This window comes from Taurulus bubalis (assembly GCF_910589615.1).
Source record: "Taurulus bubalis genome assembly, chromosome: 8".
Lineage (NCBI taxonomy): Eukaryota > Metazoa > Chordata > Actinopteri > Perciformes > Cottidae > Taurulus > Taurulus bubalis.
In genome coordinates, this window is record NC_136596.1 from 8,160,336 (window position 1) to 8,179,009 (window position 18,674).

The following is an 18,674-nucleotide window of genomic DNA, read 5'->3' on the forward strand; positions in this document are numbered from 1 at the left end:
GGATATACATCGAAGACATGTTAATTTATTCGGCACGGGTTCGGCATCATGTGCCTACATTGCATAACAGACTCATTACCATCATAATCATATTACCTTACATCGCTATTGTAGTAAGAGCTAATTTAACAATACAAAAACAGTTGAGGCTGATATACTTTATCATATTAGACAAAGCCCCCTCCTGTGCGCGGGTGCGTGCACGTGTATACGTGTGTGAGAGGGTGTGTGAGACAGCAAGTCCAAATATTGGTAGACACTTCCCAAGATGGCTTATGAGTGTATTTAAATGAACCACAGACGCGGAGAATAATCGATGTTCAAGAAGAAGAAAAACATTTTTCTAGTGGAGTCAACATTTGGCTTGCGTTTAAAGACTGGACCCTCCTCCCTGGGACGCTGGCTGATAATACATGCAGCATCTCAGTGTGCATTTTACATGTACCCCCTGTTCATAAACCGTCACAGAAATAAATCAAGCATTTATATCCGAGAGCAAATAACAGAGCAGATTAAAATATTTGGAATTGCAGCAATATATTTATTGGCAACGATAGACGGCCTTGTTGATAACGACTTGTCAGATATGAACTTGGGAGAAGCCTTGGGCGATGTTTCAATGAGCCGGCAGTCTGGTGAAAAGCATTCACGGAGGGCTTGATGTAAACAGATGAATTACTGACGCCCATGCGATGTCTAATGCCGTGGAGATAGGCTATCGCATTCTCTGTCAGTGTTAATTGGTGATACACATCCTTATTTTGTAACATTTGCCCACACAATTTGATAATACAATTGGCTTTCAATGGATTCCTAAATGGGTGTAACAACTCATACACAGCAGTTCATTGTGTTGATGTGTCATCTCTGTCATGTATGGACGTGTTTTGTATAAAAGGTGCAGTCAAACAAATCATAATCTCATCAGCTAATATCTTCCAGTATAGACACACATGAGGAGGTGGGGTGTGCTAAATGGTATTACGGTTAATTACGGTTAATTAAGGGCAGATGGAAAGGACACCCATGGGCGTACAAACGTGACGCTTAACTCCTTCCTGCATACTAAGATGAACATGAAGTAAAATGTACATTAAACCTGATGAGAAACAAGCGTTGGATAAACAGTATGTGCATGCTCTTAGTACAGAGTGCTGCAAGGACGAGTCCTAAAACCCAGAAATGAGTTCGCAATTTTGCCCTTCTGGTACCCACGTATGGAAGTCAATGGGTGTTTTGAATGGGCTTTTGATTCGATGCCTGAAATAAGGTCTGTGGTTAAGCTCAAGATATTTTAACGTTTTGTTCTACGATATGAAAGATGTCTGTCCACCCTCTTGTGTCTTAAAAAAAGGAGGTTGTTAACAAGTGGCTAAATGTCAAAATGCCATCAAGCCAAATCTTCTTCACAGCCTCGTTGTTTATAGTCCGTACATACATTAATGCTAGCTATTTACTTCTGGCAATGTATTCTCCCGCTACACAAATCATAAAAGTGGTGCTCATTTGTGAATATTATCTTGTGAAAGAAAACATGTATAAGTATCATAAACGTGTGTCCAAAAAAAATACATGGAAAAGTCCCATTGGCTTTTTGTCGAGGGGAACCAGTGCTAACTTTCTGTGTTGGCCTACAAAAATACGCCAACCCTGCAGTACTATTTGGCATTGGCATTATTATTCAACAGTCTTACTTGAACTGGAACACTGCCTATCTGCCTTTGACTTTATATCTGATTTACAGATACTTATCTGCTGATGTTGAAGCGGTGATTGGCAATTTATTGTAGATTAAAATAGTCTCTGACAAACATTTAGTCAGAATGTAATTTCGTTGTTTTAGTCAGGCTTCCAACTGTGAAAGTAATTTTGTCCAGGAGTGTGTTGAAGATGTTGCTTTTCAAAGAATGCGTTTAATTCATCAGTGTGTTCTGTAAAAAATGCTGACATTCAGGATCAGCTTCTTTAATTATTGAAAGACACGTATCAAATTTTATCACAATTTTTTCCACTGCCTTTTTTCCAGCCTTTAGTGGCAGCGGAGGGTTGAAAGGAAATGAGGGGACACAGACAGGAGAGGTGATGAGCATCAAGCGTCTCCTGCCAGAAGCGGGGACATTGCGATTAGATGGTGTGTGCTGTGGTGCAGCATCTTGGAGTCCAATCGGCCACCAGGACACCCCTATACAATATTTATATTTATATATACGGGCAAGGTGTTGTCTTTTCAATTCTCACGTATCAATTGTCATTCAGTGACTCCAATGTAATTCATTGGTATACATTTTGAGACTTGAGAAAGGTAAAATACAGCGTATCGTATCAAATAATTAGCAACAAAAACACATCTTAGACTGAAGGCCCTTCATCGCCATGTATTGATCTTGGAAAATCGATGCATCTAATTGGAGATGTTTTTTTATTCCCAGTCAGACGTTGGTTTGTCTATCACTTGAAAAAACATTATTCAATGACTTTGTCAGTTAGCCAAACAATGTGTGCAACAGTAAGACTGAAGGGGTTTCTGCTGTGACTTGTTACCACATGTTCCCTCTGTAGGTGACATTGTTCTGGTTTTCTTTATATCTAAATGTTCTCAGCCATGACAAAAGGACATTTGAAAAGTACACATACTGTTTTTCAGAACCCGTTCTCACAGTTTTGCTCATTCACATGTGGGAGTTGTCCACAATCATCTTCTGTTTGCCCTTGAACGGGTCAAGTGCCTTCCTCCAGTGCAGCTGAGGGAAAGAGGGAGGAGAGTTGGGCCTATGTCTCTACTTTTACAAACTACCAGTTCCAGTGCCATTGATCAGCTGAAGTTCATTTATTTTTAACTCTAATATATGGGCTTATTATGTCCCTTTGTCTCGTTGAAATGCTTCTGTTGATGCTTCCCTCTGTTAACTAATGAGCCTGCTGACACACACTTGTATTCCCTGACAGTTACATCGCCAACCAGAGCAGCTTCTCCTCCATCAACGACAAAGACCTGCACTACTACAAGAATCTCAGGAACCTGTAAGTATTTTATGGCTTATAGTAACAAGACAAACCCTTTGGCCCAAGGCGAATATACAGAGCTATCTTCAATAAGCACATTTGCTCATAAATGATTACACACAGTGTTTTTATGTTACATATTTTTGATATGCTGTGGCTGTCATCACACATTACATGTTTCCTATACACACTGTTAGATCACAGGGCCCAATATAAATGCAGCATTTTAAGGCAGAAAGAAGAACAATTTCACTCCATCTGACTTATTTGGCTTGTTATGATCCTTTGCCTTTACTGTTGATTCTGCTTACTTGCTTCAGGCAATACATTATCCTTGTCTGTTGTTTGGTTTATTGCAGGATTTTGTAGTTACTGTGTTTTGCTATGCATCTGTATCCCATTTTATTTCGTAATCTAAAGAAAAGTAATTGTCTACCAAGGAGCTCTTTCTTGCGGTATACCCTGTTAAGTGAACACTACCTAATTTCCCAGCCAATATTCCATTTGGTAGACAGATTAGTAAGCACGTTATTGCAAGGGCATGCTTTTAATTGTGGTCAGACCCAGTGGGAACCAAACGAGTGCTGTGTTTGAGCCACAGACAACTTGTCTGAGAAATTCTTTAAACACAACTACACTCTGTCTTGATACAGATATGATATACTCTTGTGCTAATCTGTGCTAATATCAGATGAGATGAATCAGTTACGAAACATCTGCCAGACCGATTTTTCATATCAGATTGTGTTGTCTGCATCTGGTTTAAACAGTGCTGAGTAATGGACAGTAAGCAGGAATATTAAAGCCCCCCGACTCTCGTAGAAAGAGGCTTTCTATTACATCTGGTAAATTTACAAATGTGCAGGCGTTGTGCTGTGGCAGACTTGTGAATGGCCCACTAGAAATATCTTTGATTGGGACATTATGCAAGGGTAGCCCTGGATTAGTGGGGTAAAATCACTGTTTTATATGATTCATTCATTTTGTATTTCTCAAAACAGATTACCGTGTTGTATTCATGATGCTTAAATTGTTCCTGAAAGATGGCTGGTACAAACCAAAATGTTGTATTACTGTTGCGTTTGGGGACATCACCATTAGCTAAAGAAACCGGCAGGTTTACTGGTCTCTTTGGAGACAAAACACTTTGTTTGTTGTGTTAAATATGTTCATCTGTGACAAATGTTTCACCACTGCAACAGTGTTTCTTGGTGTCTCATAAGGCCACGTGACACAAATAATAAATGAATCACAAATATATCCAGAGGATGTATATTATCTTCAGATGGATGGCTTTTGTTGGCATCATTAGCTTTAACGTCACCTTCACGGCAAACCATATTGACTGATAAATGGTTTCTTTCAATGTGAGCAAAAAACTAATTTTGTCTCTTTCACAGTTGTAACCGCACACCATTGGCCTACACTTATATAACAATTATAATACCTGCTTTTTCAGCATGTATGCTAGAGCATGGCCTGTAGAAACTCCACTGATCTGAGTTGATTGGAAACCTGACATCATGTTTCCGTTGTTGCTGATGTTGCGGTTCTCGTTAATAATGTTTTTTGATGACAATGACGCTCTTGTATTTGTTTTTTTGTCAGAACGGTGACCAATAGCAGGCTAACATACGTATCGAAGCTGGCCTTTCAAAACAACATCAAGATACAGTACCTGTGAGTTCATGCTATCTATTCCTTGGTTTCTATTGACTTGACAGCTATAGTATATATGTATTCCTCACCTTTAGTGGGTGAGTTGTTTCACTTTGTTGAGGACAAAACTGTTAAAAAGGTCAATTTAATTAATTTGTCGGATTATTCATTGTTGAAATTGATGAACAGGAAATGCATAACCAAAGGTAAAGAAAATGTATTTGTGATATTATTAAGAGAAAGTTACCCAGAAAGAAAAGAAACAACCTGTGACTCAGGTTCCGACTGAACAGGATCTATAACTGATCAAAATGATGAAAGTCTGATACTTATTATATTGCTCAAATGTACCAATTTCATTTGGATGATGAAAATAATTCAGGATCGTTGGTACATGTAAAATGAGTTGTTAGTTTTCTGTAACACAAATCTAATATTTTGATGTGGTTTTACAAACGCAATCTCCTTCCCTGATGTTTGACTTAATTTCCAGGAATCTCAAAGATAACAACCTGTCATCGCTGTCATGGAGGATATTCAAACAGCTCAACATCTCTTATCTGTGAGTTCAGTTCAGCCTTTTCTATCAGCCTGCCCATCTGCCTGTCTGTATGTCTGTATGTCTGTATGTCTGTCTGCCTTTCTGTCTGTCTGCCTGTCTGTCTGTATGTCTGCCTTTCTGTCTGTCTGTCTGTCTGTCTGTCTGTCTGCCTGTCTGTCTGTATGTCTATTCCTCTCTCTCTCTCACCTCCCATTTATCATCACAGTATGTAGATACACATATTCCTATAGGATCTGTGATGTCACCTATATACATGTGATACTGGCTGCAATCCTGAGATTTCCTGGAGACAGAAAATTATTATTTTCCGTATTTAGCAACAGGATAAATATTGAGATTATCTGAAGAGGGCAAGATGCAATTAACCCCCACAGCGTGGTAAATGTGTGATTAGTTATGACATCAATATAAGCAAACTAGCTCCACTCGTACACATTATCTCTCCCCGTTACTAATCAATATTACTTGTAATAAAGCAGTCATTTTTCACATTGCATTTAGAGATTTCGAGAAACTATAATTCAGTGTAAAAATATTTGCATACACTTTGCATTTCTAGAGAGAGAATTTGGTTCAACAGATAATTTTTCATTCCATGTGGACATTGAAATAACTGCATCTTAATGGGATAGTTTGACATTAAACACTTGTTGGCTTGAGTTAGATGAGAAGATATTTCTCTGTCCGTTAAATATGAAGCCAGTAGATGGTTGGATTAGTTTAGCATTACAGATTTGAAACAGGCAGACAGCTGGCCTGACTCTATAACAAAACTTAACAGCACCACCTTGTTTAATCTCTGCAATGAAACAGAAGAGTAAAAATGACATTTACATAAACACAATTTAATATGTTAATGTGTGCGCTTTAGACGTGCTGGTTGGTGGATTCAGTTTTGTTTGTTTGTTGTTCTTTTAACAAAGCCAAGCTAACTGCTTCCCCCTGTTTTCAGTATTTACGCTAAGCTAACCTGCTGCTGTTGGAAGCTTCATATCTAACAAACAGACATGAGTTATCTGTTCATTGCAGAAAATAAGATAATTTCCCAAAATGTTGAATGTTTAAGTCACTTGGACACTAGCACACATCAATTGAGCTTCTGCTTTGTCCTTTCAAATGTACTACTCACTGCCCTCGGCAGTTCTTGACTCTGTGTGTGTGCGTGTGAAGGATCCTGACAGGGAACCCTCTGCACTGCTCCTGTGAGAACATGTGGATCAAGCTGTGGTTAGGAGAGGAAGCAGACACTCAGGAGCTACGTTGCATTGAGGATGGAGGAGGACGCAAGCTGCTGTCCAGACTGACACTACCTAACTGTGGTGAGGACACACACACGCACGCACGCACAAACACACACACACACACGCACACACAGTGAGTGACAAGCTGGAAGAGGCATTCACAGAGTGCAAAGTGAAAACAGTAATCCTAATGGTTTCCTGTAGAAGGATTTTCCCAAATCTTTATTTTGATTATGAGTTCTCTCATATGTTTTGCATGTGTACACATACTGTATGAAACTAGCAAGCATGCTAAGTGTTTGGTTGGTTCTCACAGGAGGTGTGTGGGGAATGACCAACTGGAAAAAGTCAAGTTTGTTCTTACTCTAAAACCTATGAGAATAGCTGAATAAAGTCCGTGCATTAACTAAAGCCACTGCAGTAATCAACACCAGCTGGTATACTGTATGTCAACTTCAACAGGCTACAGCAAGGATGCTGCACACACTGTATTTCCCTTACGCAATACTCTGCTTGGCTTGTATATTGTAATTTATCTCGACACCGCGCAGTGCAAAAAGCTCCAATGTCTTACACATAACAAGCAAACGGATATCCAAATGAACGCTTGCATGCACACACACACTCTTGGAGCCCTGCTTTTATAGAGGGCTTAAAAATGTAGTTGGGTTTCTGCGGGGCGTCATTAGAAGGCCGCCGACACTAAACATGCTGACGTTATCTCTGTGCTGCAGGGAGTTTTCTTATATGATGCATAGATTAGTCGACAGTTGGAGGAGCGCAATATATGTGACCTACAGAGTGGTGTTTGTGTGCACTGTGTGAGAGGTTATGTCATCTTATAGTTACAGTCATACCAGACATTTGCTCGTAGCTGTAGAAAGGTCACTGTACAGAACATTGTAGAAGCAAGACGATGCTTTATCGAGAGGGAGCGTGTGAATCAACACACAGATGACATCAGTGAGTTTCGAAGATGCTGAGTGGAGACATTTTGCTGCATGTATGACAATAAAATGAAGTGTTATAAAGACCATCTGCACTATTTCCTATGGCACCAGTGACCTGCTGTCACGCAGCAGATTTAATTTCCTTTTTCTCTGAATCATCATGTTTCGGTCGTTAGTGAAGGAATTCTTTCTGGACTCAGGGAACGCTGCAATACTCAACTGCAACAGCAATAATCACGTTTTTTATGAGCAATAAAAGACATTTCCTACTGATTCAATTAGGAAAACTTAATGAGAATATGTTGCAGCTTTGTTTAATTTGCAAATAAACAATATTTTGTCTTCCCTTAAGGAATACTGTGTTTACAAACCAGACAATTCTATTTCCAGTAGCAGTGCATACAGTTATTTACAATGTTAAGTTAACCTGCAAGCTTGCTGTCACTCCCAGGCAGACTTCCACAGACCACAATCCTTTTATGTACTTGCTTATGGGAGTGTTTATCAGGCTTGAATGTATAAATGTCAGCAGTTAATTGATGCTTTATTCGTCCTCTCTTAGTTTGTCATTAATCTCTCTATTTTAGACTCAGCTCTTTTCGTGAACAGAATCAGATTACACCTTGACCCATTTGACTGTCCAAAACAAAGGTTTTTATGAGCGCAAATCTGTCTTAAAGTGACATTTGGTAATACTTTAGAGCTTGAGCTGAGCACAAGCAAGCCAATGAAACACAGATAGTTCCAACCTTCGGGGCAATAAGTTCAGTCAGATCCCGAATGTTACTGTAAAGTGAGAACATAAAATATTTGAATGTATAAAACACACAATAACAGCAGAAAAGTCAGAAAAGCTTCATAAGCGTCTGCTGAAATGCAATCAAATGTTCTCTTTAATAAACCAGAACATGGATTTTAAAGTATTTTTGTCATCTGGTCATAAATAGCTCAAAGCAGTTCGGACGCATAGGACACAAACTATATAAGTTAGCATGCAGGAAGCTAACAATGTAATTTATAACTCCTATTGATCCGTGCCCTCTGACGCCCTTCCATTAGCAGAGGTTATTTTTGGCCTTAGCAGTTACAGCAGGGCCCCTGGAGAGGTGGGCAGGGGACCCCCTGGCAGTGTGACATATGAGGAGGAGGACCTGGTGGTGCAGGGGTGTCAAATGATGCCCCAGGGCTAACAGTGATACACCAAAAGTCCCAACTGCCGGTCTTTTGCTCTCTGTGTCGTTTTCGTCTCGCTATCTTCTGCCTCCCCCTCTCTCAGGCTGCATTTCCTCCTCCTTTATTACAAATGTTCCATCTCTCTGGTTGCTTGCATGTATGACTGTCTGTCCCTCTGTCTGTCTGAACATTTCTGAGTGACGTATGAGGAAGGCACAAAGCAGAGGAAATGCCCAACGATGCCCTCGGGCTGATCTATCAGGCCACCCGCATCTGTCTCTCCGCCTGTTTCTCTCTGTGGACTGTTCATTGCTGGAGCTCCACTCGGAAAGGCTGGAAAACACAGGCTGTTCCCAATGCAGACTCAAACAAAACTTCACTAAAATGTTGCTGCTCTGATGTGACTGCAGTCCCATGCTACAGTAGGTGCACTGTTTGGGGTTCAAACAGCTGCAGGTATTACACATACTCCCACTTTGTTTATATCAATGACAAAAAAAATAATTATAAAGCAACAACTTTAAATGTACCACTCTTGTTTCATTCCCTTTAACAACTCTTTATCAAGTGGTAGGATCACGTCAGAGACATTCTTGTTAATGTCAAACAATTGAAGCTGTTTCTATTTCATAGTCATTACACACCTTACAAGTATGTGGCCTAATCTGATTTAAATATTTCAAATATATAAAAGCTTTAATTGAAACCAGTCGTCCAAAACAACGGTGCTGTGGAACCAGTCCTCTGCTGGTCACATCAAAACCCTGGTGCCCTGTGTCTTCTTCTGCCTCCCTCCTTCTGTCTTTCTGTCCATGTGTTTGTCTGGAATGAATCTCTACCAGGTTTCATTTTGAGCTGCAATATGCCAGTAAAGTCCGACCAAAAATGCCAGATGGCATCTGTGTCTGTGGGCAGCAAATGCTTTCACATTTACACAAAAGCCAACTTTAAATCCACACAGAAGGTAAACAGCACAAAGAAGATGGTATTCGTTTCTGGGAGGTGTTTTCTGTGGTCTTTTAATTTAGAAGGTACTTGACGATGATGTTTATTGCTGCATTTGGCCTTTCTGCGGCCCATTTTAGGCCATACTGCTGCCATTTAGCAGTGAAGTTTTGCAAAGAGAAGGATTCAGGAGGGTGTAAAACAGACAATAGCTTCAAAAACAGAAGAGCACAGCGGGTCAAAACCATTCTGTGAATTAAATCATCTCTATGGGAAAGGGAAGAAAGTAATTGCAAAGACTTTGAAATGAGGAGGTAACATTGTAGTGTAAAGATGGAATACTGTGCTGTTTTATTTTAATAATTTATCAGTGGTCCTTCATATGACAAGAATGATGCACCGCAGAACCAGCTCAGTATCATGAGGAATGATGTCCCCGTAAGACGGTTATGTGCCTAGAGATTTACGCTCAATGCAAATGCAGGAAGCCGGGTGTCCTTTAGAGGTGGAGTGAAAGGGTGTCGAGGTCGTGGTGATGGATGGACGTCTTTGCCCTTCATGCAGACCAAAGTTTCACTTTTGTATTGACTATTAGGGATGTTTCTTCTACTTCATTTGCCTTAAACAATATTTCCCCAAACCTAACCCCAAAAGTTCTGTAGAAAGTGAGAACTCCCCCCCCCCCAGAGACAAGTCAGGTGTTGGATTTTAGGAGCATTTTAAACTTTCAAATGATCCGAAATCATAAAGTCAACTTGACTGACAACAGTTTAAGGTGTCAGTTTTGGGGTTTCAAAGCTGCTCAGCCAGTCCCGACTCCCATTTTCCTTCCTATTTCTCTGCCGTCTTTGAACAGAAATCCCTTTGTGAATGTCTCTCATACGGCATTGTCATACTACACTGAGCACGAACAACAACAGGAAAAATACAGAGACTCATCGAGAGCGCTTTCACACATTTGTTTTCTTGTGACAGGAAAAAGAAAAAAAAACAGTGAAATTCAGCACATGCTTCTTCACCTTTTTACTGTCTAAACTGATTATACATTAAATCCAATATGAAATCATTATTAATGGCCATTACAAAGGCAAACTCACAAGTGTGCGCAGTTTGCCGAGGTAGATCTCTCGCCAGGGTGTGACCCAGGCGAGAGATCTCTCTCTCTCTCTCGCTATCCGGCCTGCTCCTGCCTCTCGTCAGAAATCCCCACATCTCTGTGGTGGAAAGGCAGAGGCCATACACTGTAGATGTGAACCCTTCTCTGAACACCGATGTGGATGCGCCTATTGTAGCCCATAACAAAGGCTGACAACAATGACACTTCCAACAATGACGCTGAAGTATACTGTGGTGTATTGTGCAGAGGTTTTCAATGCGGAGCGGATGTTTTGCTTTTAATATGGTCTGTGAGCAGCTATTCAGCGCCACATCACCAGGGCATGTCGCCGATGCTGTGCTTTTCACAACCCATTCATAGCACATCCTCCTCGTGAATGAAAGTACTCTGAATTCAAAGAGTGCCAAGGACTGGCATATAGTCATTGCTCATGTCATGTTATAGAATGGTGAAAAAAAACACATCCACCAGGAGGCAGATAGATATGCTAACTTTGACTGAGTGAATAAATGAAAATGTGAGTGAGATACTTTTTGTTTTCATGACTTCCCAATTGAAACACCACCATTTTAGCATGGAGTACACATCCACATGGGTCTGTACTTACAAACCTAGAGTGACATTGCAATCAAAGTTGTTACTGCAAGAGTTTATGTTAAGTAAAGACGGGTGGCAGATTAAAGAAAAAAAAGTGAGTTGAGAAACATTAATGCATGCAGATGTTTCCAAACTGGGCTTGAGGATTTACCCTCCGGTAGAGTGCAGACACTTGGATAATCCAGAGTATGCCGACAAGCATTGAAGCTGTGGTGGCCCAGTGATTTTCTAAGACACTGCATATTGGATTTTCCTTCCTCAGATTTATGTATTTCTCACTGCAGGTCTACATTAACTGAGCAAATCTAGAAACAGATCAGAAGCTGTTATGATTTCAACCATTGTCCAACATAATTAACGTTGATAAAGTTAACATCGGTCAAGTCAAGTCATAACCTTATTGGTTGACATTGGTCGGTAGTTTATGTAAGCACACACATTGTGTTGAACAGGAAGAAAAGATGATCGGATTTTGATATAAAACATGAAGAAATGCATATATTGTTAAATTGGTGCACAATATGACCGGGCATGTGGTCTAAAAGGGTTGAAAAGGGCTTTTTGTTTTTCATATAATCATTTAATTTGTTTGTTTAAGTGTCATTCAAGCTACTGAGCTTGCACACCAACAAATCCAACTCAATGACAACGGGGCACATTCATACGGGTGTAAAGACGTCTGAACAACACTAAGCGGGCCTTGAGTTTTGTCAAAAACCTAAATGAAAATTTAATTTTTTACAGTGCATAGCCTCCTCTCATTTGTCATGGATATTTTGCATTAGTTGGCTCACCCTCTGCAGACATTTGACTGCCAGTATTTTCCATATGTTTACAACTGGCTGCTTGTAGCCAAACGCTGAAGCACACAATACAGAAATCTTTCCACGTAGTGGCTCACGTGTTATCACAGACACAGGCTGGTCCGCCCTGCTAATTACACTGAATTCCTCTTCAATCCCACTTGTTGATTCTGAATACATCCTGGAGGATGACAATCACACAGGATGTCACTGCTGGTTTGACTACCAAAGCTGCTCATGAAAGTAATCTTACATGGAAACAATTTTCTACGTACTGACAGGTCATGACAATTGCACTCACATCAAAACCGAGGTTTTATTCCGATGGCGGCGCTGTGGAGTGTAGCTTTGTGTGTGTGTGTGTGTGTGTGTGTGTGTGTGTGTGTGTGTGTGTGTGTGTGTGTGTGTGTGTGACCTGCAGATGGCTGTAGAGTCGGGAGAAAGCTGATTTACTGAGCGCAGGTTGAGATGTGTGGTTCTGATATGGCAGCTGGCCTGCCACCACTGAAATCACTGGTTTTTAGTGCGTCTCACAGTGATTGAGTGGGTTGCTGTAGTGATAAGTGGGTTGCCCTGGTGATAAGCATTTTGCCGACGGACAGAAGAGGCGGGAGAGGAGAGGAGAGGTTCGATAAGGAATCTGTCTAGTTTTATCTGCAGTAGATGTCGACACCCATTTCTTCCTCTCCTCTTTCTGTTCTCCTTTTCTCTTTTGCCTCTTCTTTCGGTTCTCATCTTATTTCTTGCTCTGTTCTTCTCCTCTCTTTATTTTTTGTTCTTTTTTTCTCTTCTTCTGTCCTCTCGGTTCTAGTCTTTGTTCTTTTTCTTCTCTTTGTTCTGGTCACTTCTCTTCTTTTTGTCTTGTTTTCTCTTATCTTCTCTTCTCGTTGTTCTCGTTTCTTCTCCCCTTCTATTCTCCTTCACTCCTCTTGTTTGCCATCTTGTATTCTCTTTTATTCTCTTCTTTTTGTTCTTGTTTTCTCATCTTTTCTTCTCTTGGTTCTCGTCTTATTTCCTCTGCTTTACAATTTTTTCTCTTGGTTCTCGTCTCTTCACTTCTTTTGCTCATTGTCTCTTGTCTTCTCTTCTCTTGGACCTCGTCTGCTCTCTCATCTTCTATAGTCTTTGTGTTGTCCTCTTCTCTTCTTTCTTCATCAGGGATGCTATTGGACAAGGGATGAGGGTGGCAAGACCCTGATTGAGTCTGATTGGTCATACCCAGGTCACCTCCTGGTCAGCAGTGTCTTTGCTTTTGACTGAGGCTTCAGACTGTGTCCAATCAATGTAGTACTTGGGCTGCTGAAGACATGCACTAGTAATCAGTGTAACCATCACTGTGTTTGAACTCTGTCTCTTTGTCTGACTGTTTGATTGGGGTGAGTGTGCTTAAATGAAAGCAAGAGAGAGAGAGAGAGAGAGAGAGAGAGAGAGAGAGAGAGGGAAAGAAGGAGATTGAATTTGGGGTCTGTGGTAGTAGGTGTGTGTTTGCCTGCTCTTCCACTCTTATTGTCGAGGTTGTTACGTGCCTTGTGTTTCAACTGAAAATACAAGAGTTGGCCTTGAATCCTAAGTTTGCTTCCTCCCTTTTCTCTTTACCTTGGCACCCTCCTCTTTTCCCTCTCCTCCCTCCCACCCCCTGGTGTGTAGAGGTTCCCATGGCTACGTTGAACCCATCCCAAGTGACACTAATGGAGGGGAAGCACGTGGATCTGTCCTGTACGACATCCGGGGTGCCCTCGCCTGAGCTGATATGGAACATGGCGCTGGTCTCCAACTATGCGGTCAGGTCACAGACACGGAAACACAAACTCAGAAATGTTTGGATTATGCATGTCATATCACATTACTTGCCTTACGTATTAATGCTTTGGGAGATGAAACAATTAGTTGAGTCATTGGTTGACAGAGATTTTGTATTCATTATTAATATTAATTGTTTCAGTCATTTATTTAGCATACATGTTAAAGGTTTGATCATGCTTCTCAGCTGTGAGGAGTTTCTTTGTCTTATATGATAGTAAACGATACAACTGGGGATAAAATTATACTTTTCCTATTTATTTCAGATGTAAAAAATACTAAAAAGAAAGAGGAAATCCATCATGAAAATAAACATAATTTGCAGTCCTGAAGGACAGCAAGTGTGATTACCAACAGTGGCAGCGATTCTTGGTCCAACAAGAGTTGGAAGAATTGTTAAAAAAAAGGCATTGTTTCAAACCAGTATTCTGAATGTATTCATTAAACTATATAGCCAAGAAATTAGTGCCGCATAACCTGAAGACGAATAGTATTTTTCTTCTGTTCATGTAAAGTAAAGTTACAAAATCTACAAAATATCCACTTGTTCTGGACAAGCCTTAATATGGAATCCTGCCTTTTATATAAAGTGCCATGAATGTGATTTCGCTGGTTTTATAAGCTGAATTCAGTGCTTCCTCACAGACCCCGAACATATTTAAATTGTACATTATCTGCTTACATTTTAAGGCCAAATCTGACCAAACCATGAGGGACTATTTGTCATGGCAGTTTCACCTAACATTCCCATGACAAATACAATATTCCTATTATCAAAAGTTACGTGACTACGGGTTAAAACAAATCTTTTCTCTTGTATGTGTTAAGAAAATAGCCACATCTTCATGCTGATATATGGATGTGTTCACCCACTCAGATCGAGACATCAGGCCAGATTTCGGTGCTCCGACTGTCCAACCTGTCCTCGCTGGACCACAACAGCAAGATCAGCTGCACGGCTGAGAACATCGTTGGAGAGAAAGAGTCCTCACTGCTGCTGGATATACTTTGTACGTTTGCCCTGTGGCAAGCAGTCCTAATCAAAGCGTTCATCAGTGCTGTCTTTAAAAGAGAGAATTAAATGCTCGAGAAGACAACTGTGTTTTGCATGCTTCACTAGTTTTATCTCTGAATTGCTCTTTGGTCTTATCTTATTTTCAGTCTGAACTGTATGTATCTTACACTGTTGCTCTTCAACACTTATTCTCTCTACTACACTCAGTCCCTCCCAAAATCCTTAAACTGAGCGATGCGTTCGCTGACCATCACTGGTGCATCCCCTTCAGCGTGACAGGTAAGAAAAGACGTCCACATCATGTGCTTAGGCATGAAATAAATCTATATCCTTGTTACATTTTCACTTTATGAGCTGAGCGCCAATAGTGTCACAGTATAGAGGAATCACAGCAACGACTACACAAGCAAAAAAGAGAAACTTATGATATAAGAATCTGAACAATGTGGAGACAGAGTCTATTGTGTTGTCTTCATTGCCTTTCCAGGAAACCCAAAGCCGCAGCTACAGTGGTTTCTGGACGATAAAGAGGTGACAGAGGGGGACTTCATCACGACGTTGATTCATGACACCACAGAAAGGGATTACCACGGCTGCCTGCAGCTGGACAGCCCCACACACCTCAACAATGGCCGCTACAAGCTCTCGGCCAAAAACAAATTTGGGTCAGATGAGAAGGAGGTGGATGCTCACTTCATGCGCAAGCCTTGGGATGGTGAGGAGCTCAATGTCGTTTTTAGAAAATCAAGCTTTTACTTTCTTTAGAACGTACAGAACTGAAACAATTATTCAATAAGTGTCATTAGTAGCATATGAATTATTGAGTTACAGTAACCTTTGACCCCCAAAATCTAATCAGTTTAAGTTCAAGTGCTTAGTGCTTAGTAGTAGAAATTCCCTCCATGCGTTTCTGAGATATCCCGCTCAAAAGAATGGACTTGACGGACTGAAGCCGGCCTGTAATCACTTTTACATTTACTGTTCCAGGTCTTTTGTGCTATTCTCAATCTCTCGATCTTTCTAGATTTGTTCCTCATTCTTCATGCCAAAATTGTGCATTTGTTACATACTCACTGTCACACAATTCTGTTCAGTGCTTTCGACCATTGTCTGAAGAAGCCTCCTGCTTTAGACTTTCAAAGCACGATCCTCTCACTGATGCTGTCCCACAACTTGATTATGACAAGGGATGCCATAATGACAGTTTTGTATATGCAGTTATAGGGAGTCACCGCATTTAGAGAAGGAGCATTTATAATTATTGATTGAACACCAAATGTGGGAGATTTTTGCATATTCAATTATGGAGTACAAAGATGATGATACTAATAGACATGTGACATGCTAATATTCCTTGGCATGAAATCATTTTCTGAAGAGGCAAATAGGTGTGAAGAATATTAGTATCAATACAGCTAATGTAACTGCACATTTCAATGAAGCGCTGAAAACCTTTCTCCCCCAGGCAAATGGCTAACATGTCAGAATGTAAAATATAACTTTAATCAAGAGTGTGTATACTGTCCAAGAAGTATTTGCTCTGAGTGAATTTCCAAATGTACCCTGTGTGTGCAGGAACGGAGAAGGATCCTTACTATTATGGTGAGTGGAATAAATATCCATTGCTATCAATGTTTTCATCAAACGTGTTAAACGTGTTAAATACAACACATCCAGTTAAGATTCATTGTGTGTTCATAGTGTCACTGTTCTCAGATTGATATTTCTTTCTGTTTAACATCTCATCATTTTCATCCTCATCAATTAACATAAATCACATTTTAGAAATCTTTCTCTCTCTCTCTCTTTTCTTTCAAGTTGCTGAGGGTGCGTTACATACCTACACATCCTTGCAGCTAGGGATTAGGGTTGTTGTTTGTCTTTTTCCCACACTGTGTCCCCGATGTTATTATTATTTTTCCGGATGTTGTGCATGTTAAATATATGTTGTCTGTTAGTTTGTGTATTGTGTTTGAGTAATGAATATGTTTTTGAAACAAGCTCAGAGAACAGGCATGACATGACAATATTATTTGTGTATTGCATGTCAAATAATTTACACTTTAAGTATATTGATTTGTTTGGGACCTAATTTGTCTCCATTGTCTCTTTTCTCTCTTGCTGCTCCTCCAACACTGCCCCCCTCCTGCAGAACTAACCACAGGTACTGCCACGCCTTCTATTTCCCCAATGGCAAACGTTGCTAAACCCCGCCCCCTTAATTTACCATTAATACGCCTATCAAGCTTTCAGTTCTCTCGCATAGCACATAGTGTTGTTCACAATGATCATGGTGGCAGATTTACCTTGATTTCAGACAGAGGCAGTCAAAAGTAGATAATAGGTTGATGTAAAACACATCGCAATGTTCTTGAACTGCAGTTAGTCCCAATACGTATAAGGATAACGAAATTAACGCTTAATTCTTCGTATGTTTAAACATTGCATTTTATTTTAAACATTACAAGAGAAGAGCCTTTGAGGATGAGGGCCAATCAAAGTGTTTGGCAAATGTACCTCAGATCATAAGGCTGAGGCCGTGGGAGCTAAAAGAGACGGACAGAGCTGCTAACGTTCGCCTTGCCTCTTATATTGTGGCGTTCAGGAAAGGCTCTCCCACATGGCTCTGTCAATTTACAAAGTGCAAAATACTAACCACCTTGATCTAAATTCACCCGCTGAACAAGCTGTTCAATGTGAACAGAAGCAGATTACCAACAATTTTTATTTAATCAAGAAAGTACACTATTATACTGTCCTACACTCCAGCTGCAAATCACTACTCGAGTGACTCTTACTCTTTCTCTCTCTCTCTCTCTCTCTCTCTCTCTCTCTCTCTCTCTCTCTCCATCAACAGAGGGCTCCCCTGTAGACCCCCCTGAAGACAGAGTCGCTGTAAGTCACGTTTTACTGTTGTACTCTGTCTCTACTTCTTTGCTGATAGCCTCAGTCAGCTGTTGACTGTCTGTGCCTGTTTCCTTCTGTATACTTGTGTGACCTGTCTAGAAACACCTGAGCTGCATCTTTTTTTTCTTTCCTTTTTGAAGTAATTGAATGAATCCAGCACGATACAAAGATATAGCAGTATACTTTAGAAAATCTGCCTGTGGTTTGCACCTTTTGCCGTGGAGTTTACTGTGTGTGGTTGTCTCTTCCGTATCTAAGTCTGTTTTCTAATGTTGCAGGTGTACGTGGTGGTGGGCATTGCTGCTGTCGCCTTCACCGGTTTCCTTCTAATGTTGGTTATTCTGAAGTTCGGAGGGAACTCCAAGTTTGGCATCAAAGGTAAGACTCCTGACTTGTATCTGCATTGGTAGTTTCTATCATTTGGGGTGACTAAATGAATAAACTGAATGAATCCCCCCAAAAATTATGGCGATTTGATGTTTGTGGACATTGATGGCTTCATGGACACATCAAAAACACATTTTAAAAGATCCCAAATCACCTGCTCTCACTTTTAAAGTTGTGAATGTTTAACAGCCCTGACGTGCAGTTACATATTTTAGCTTTATGGTATAGCCTTAAAGCCCATGACGTAGCACATTAATGCAGGAATATGAATCCAGCTTGTGGGATACCTGGTCATACTTGTTCACATTACTGGGGATATATTGGACATTTTCCTTGCAGTGGTTATTTCAGTTCAATATGTAATATATGGGACTAAAGTTTACTATGTTTACATTTATTATGTTCAGGTTATGATGAAAATGACTCAAAATATGTGTTTGTGGTTACACAATAAATCTACTTTAATATGCAGACCACCATGTGTCCATGAATCCATCCCGTTGAGGTGGAAACAG

At 40.4% G+C, this 18,674-nt stretch overlaps 1 protein-coding gene across 1 annotated transcript in view; it reads left to right on the forward strand.

The window, feature by feature from the left end:
* The window catches only part of ntrk2a (neurotrophic tyrosine kinase, receptor, type 2a), a gene marked incomplete at both ends in the record, with an annotated part of 72,115 nt that overhangs the window by 523 nt on the left and 52,918 nt on the right, over positions 1-18,674 (forward strand). Inside the window, 11 exons of the mRNA XM_079222516.1 lie at positions 2,947-3,021; positions 4,612-4,683; positions 5,156-5,224; positions 6,395-6,543; positions 13,698-13,831; positions 14,728-14,860; positions 15,073-15,144; positions 15,353-15,580; positions 16,441-16,467; positions 17,723-17,760; positions 18,051-18,150. Of these exons, the coding sequence (XP_079078642.1) occupies positions 2,947-3,021; positions 4,612-4,683; positions 5,156-5,224; positions 6,395-6,543; positions 13,698-13,831; positions 14,728-14,860; positions 15,073-15,144; positions 15,353-15,580; positions 16,441-16,467; positions 17,723-17,760; positions 18,051-18,150 (1,097 nt within the window). The remainder of the gene's footprint in view (positions 1-2,946; positions 3,022-4,611; positions 4,684-5,155; positions 5,225-6,394; positions 6,544-13,697; positions 13,832-14,727; positions 14,861-15,072; positions 15,145-15,352; positions 15,581-16,440; positions 16,468-17,722; positions 17,761-18,050; positions 18,151-18,674) is intronic.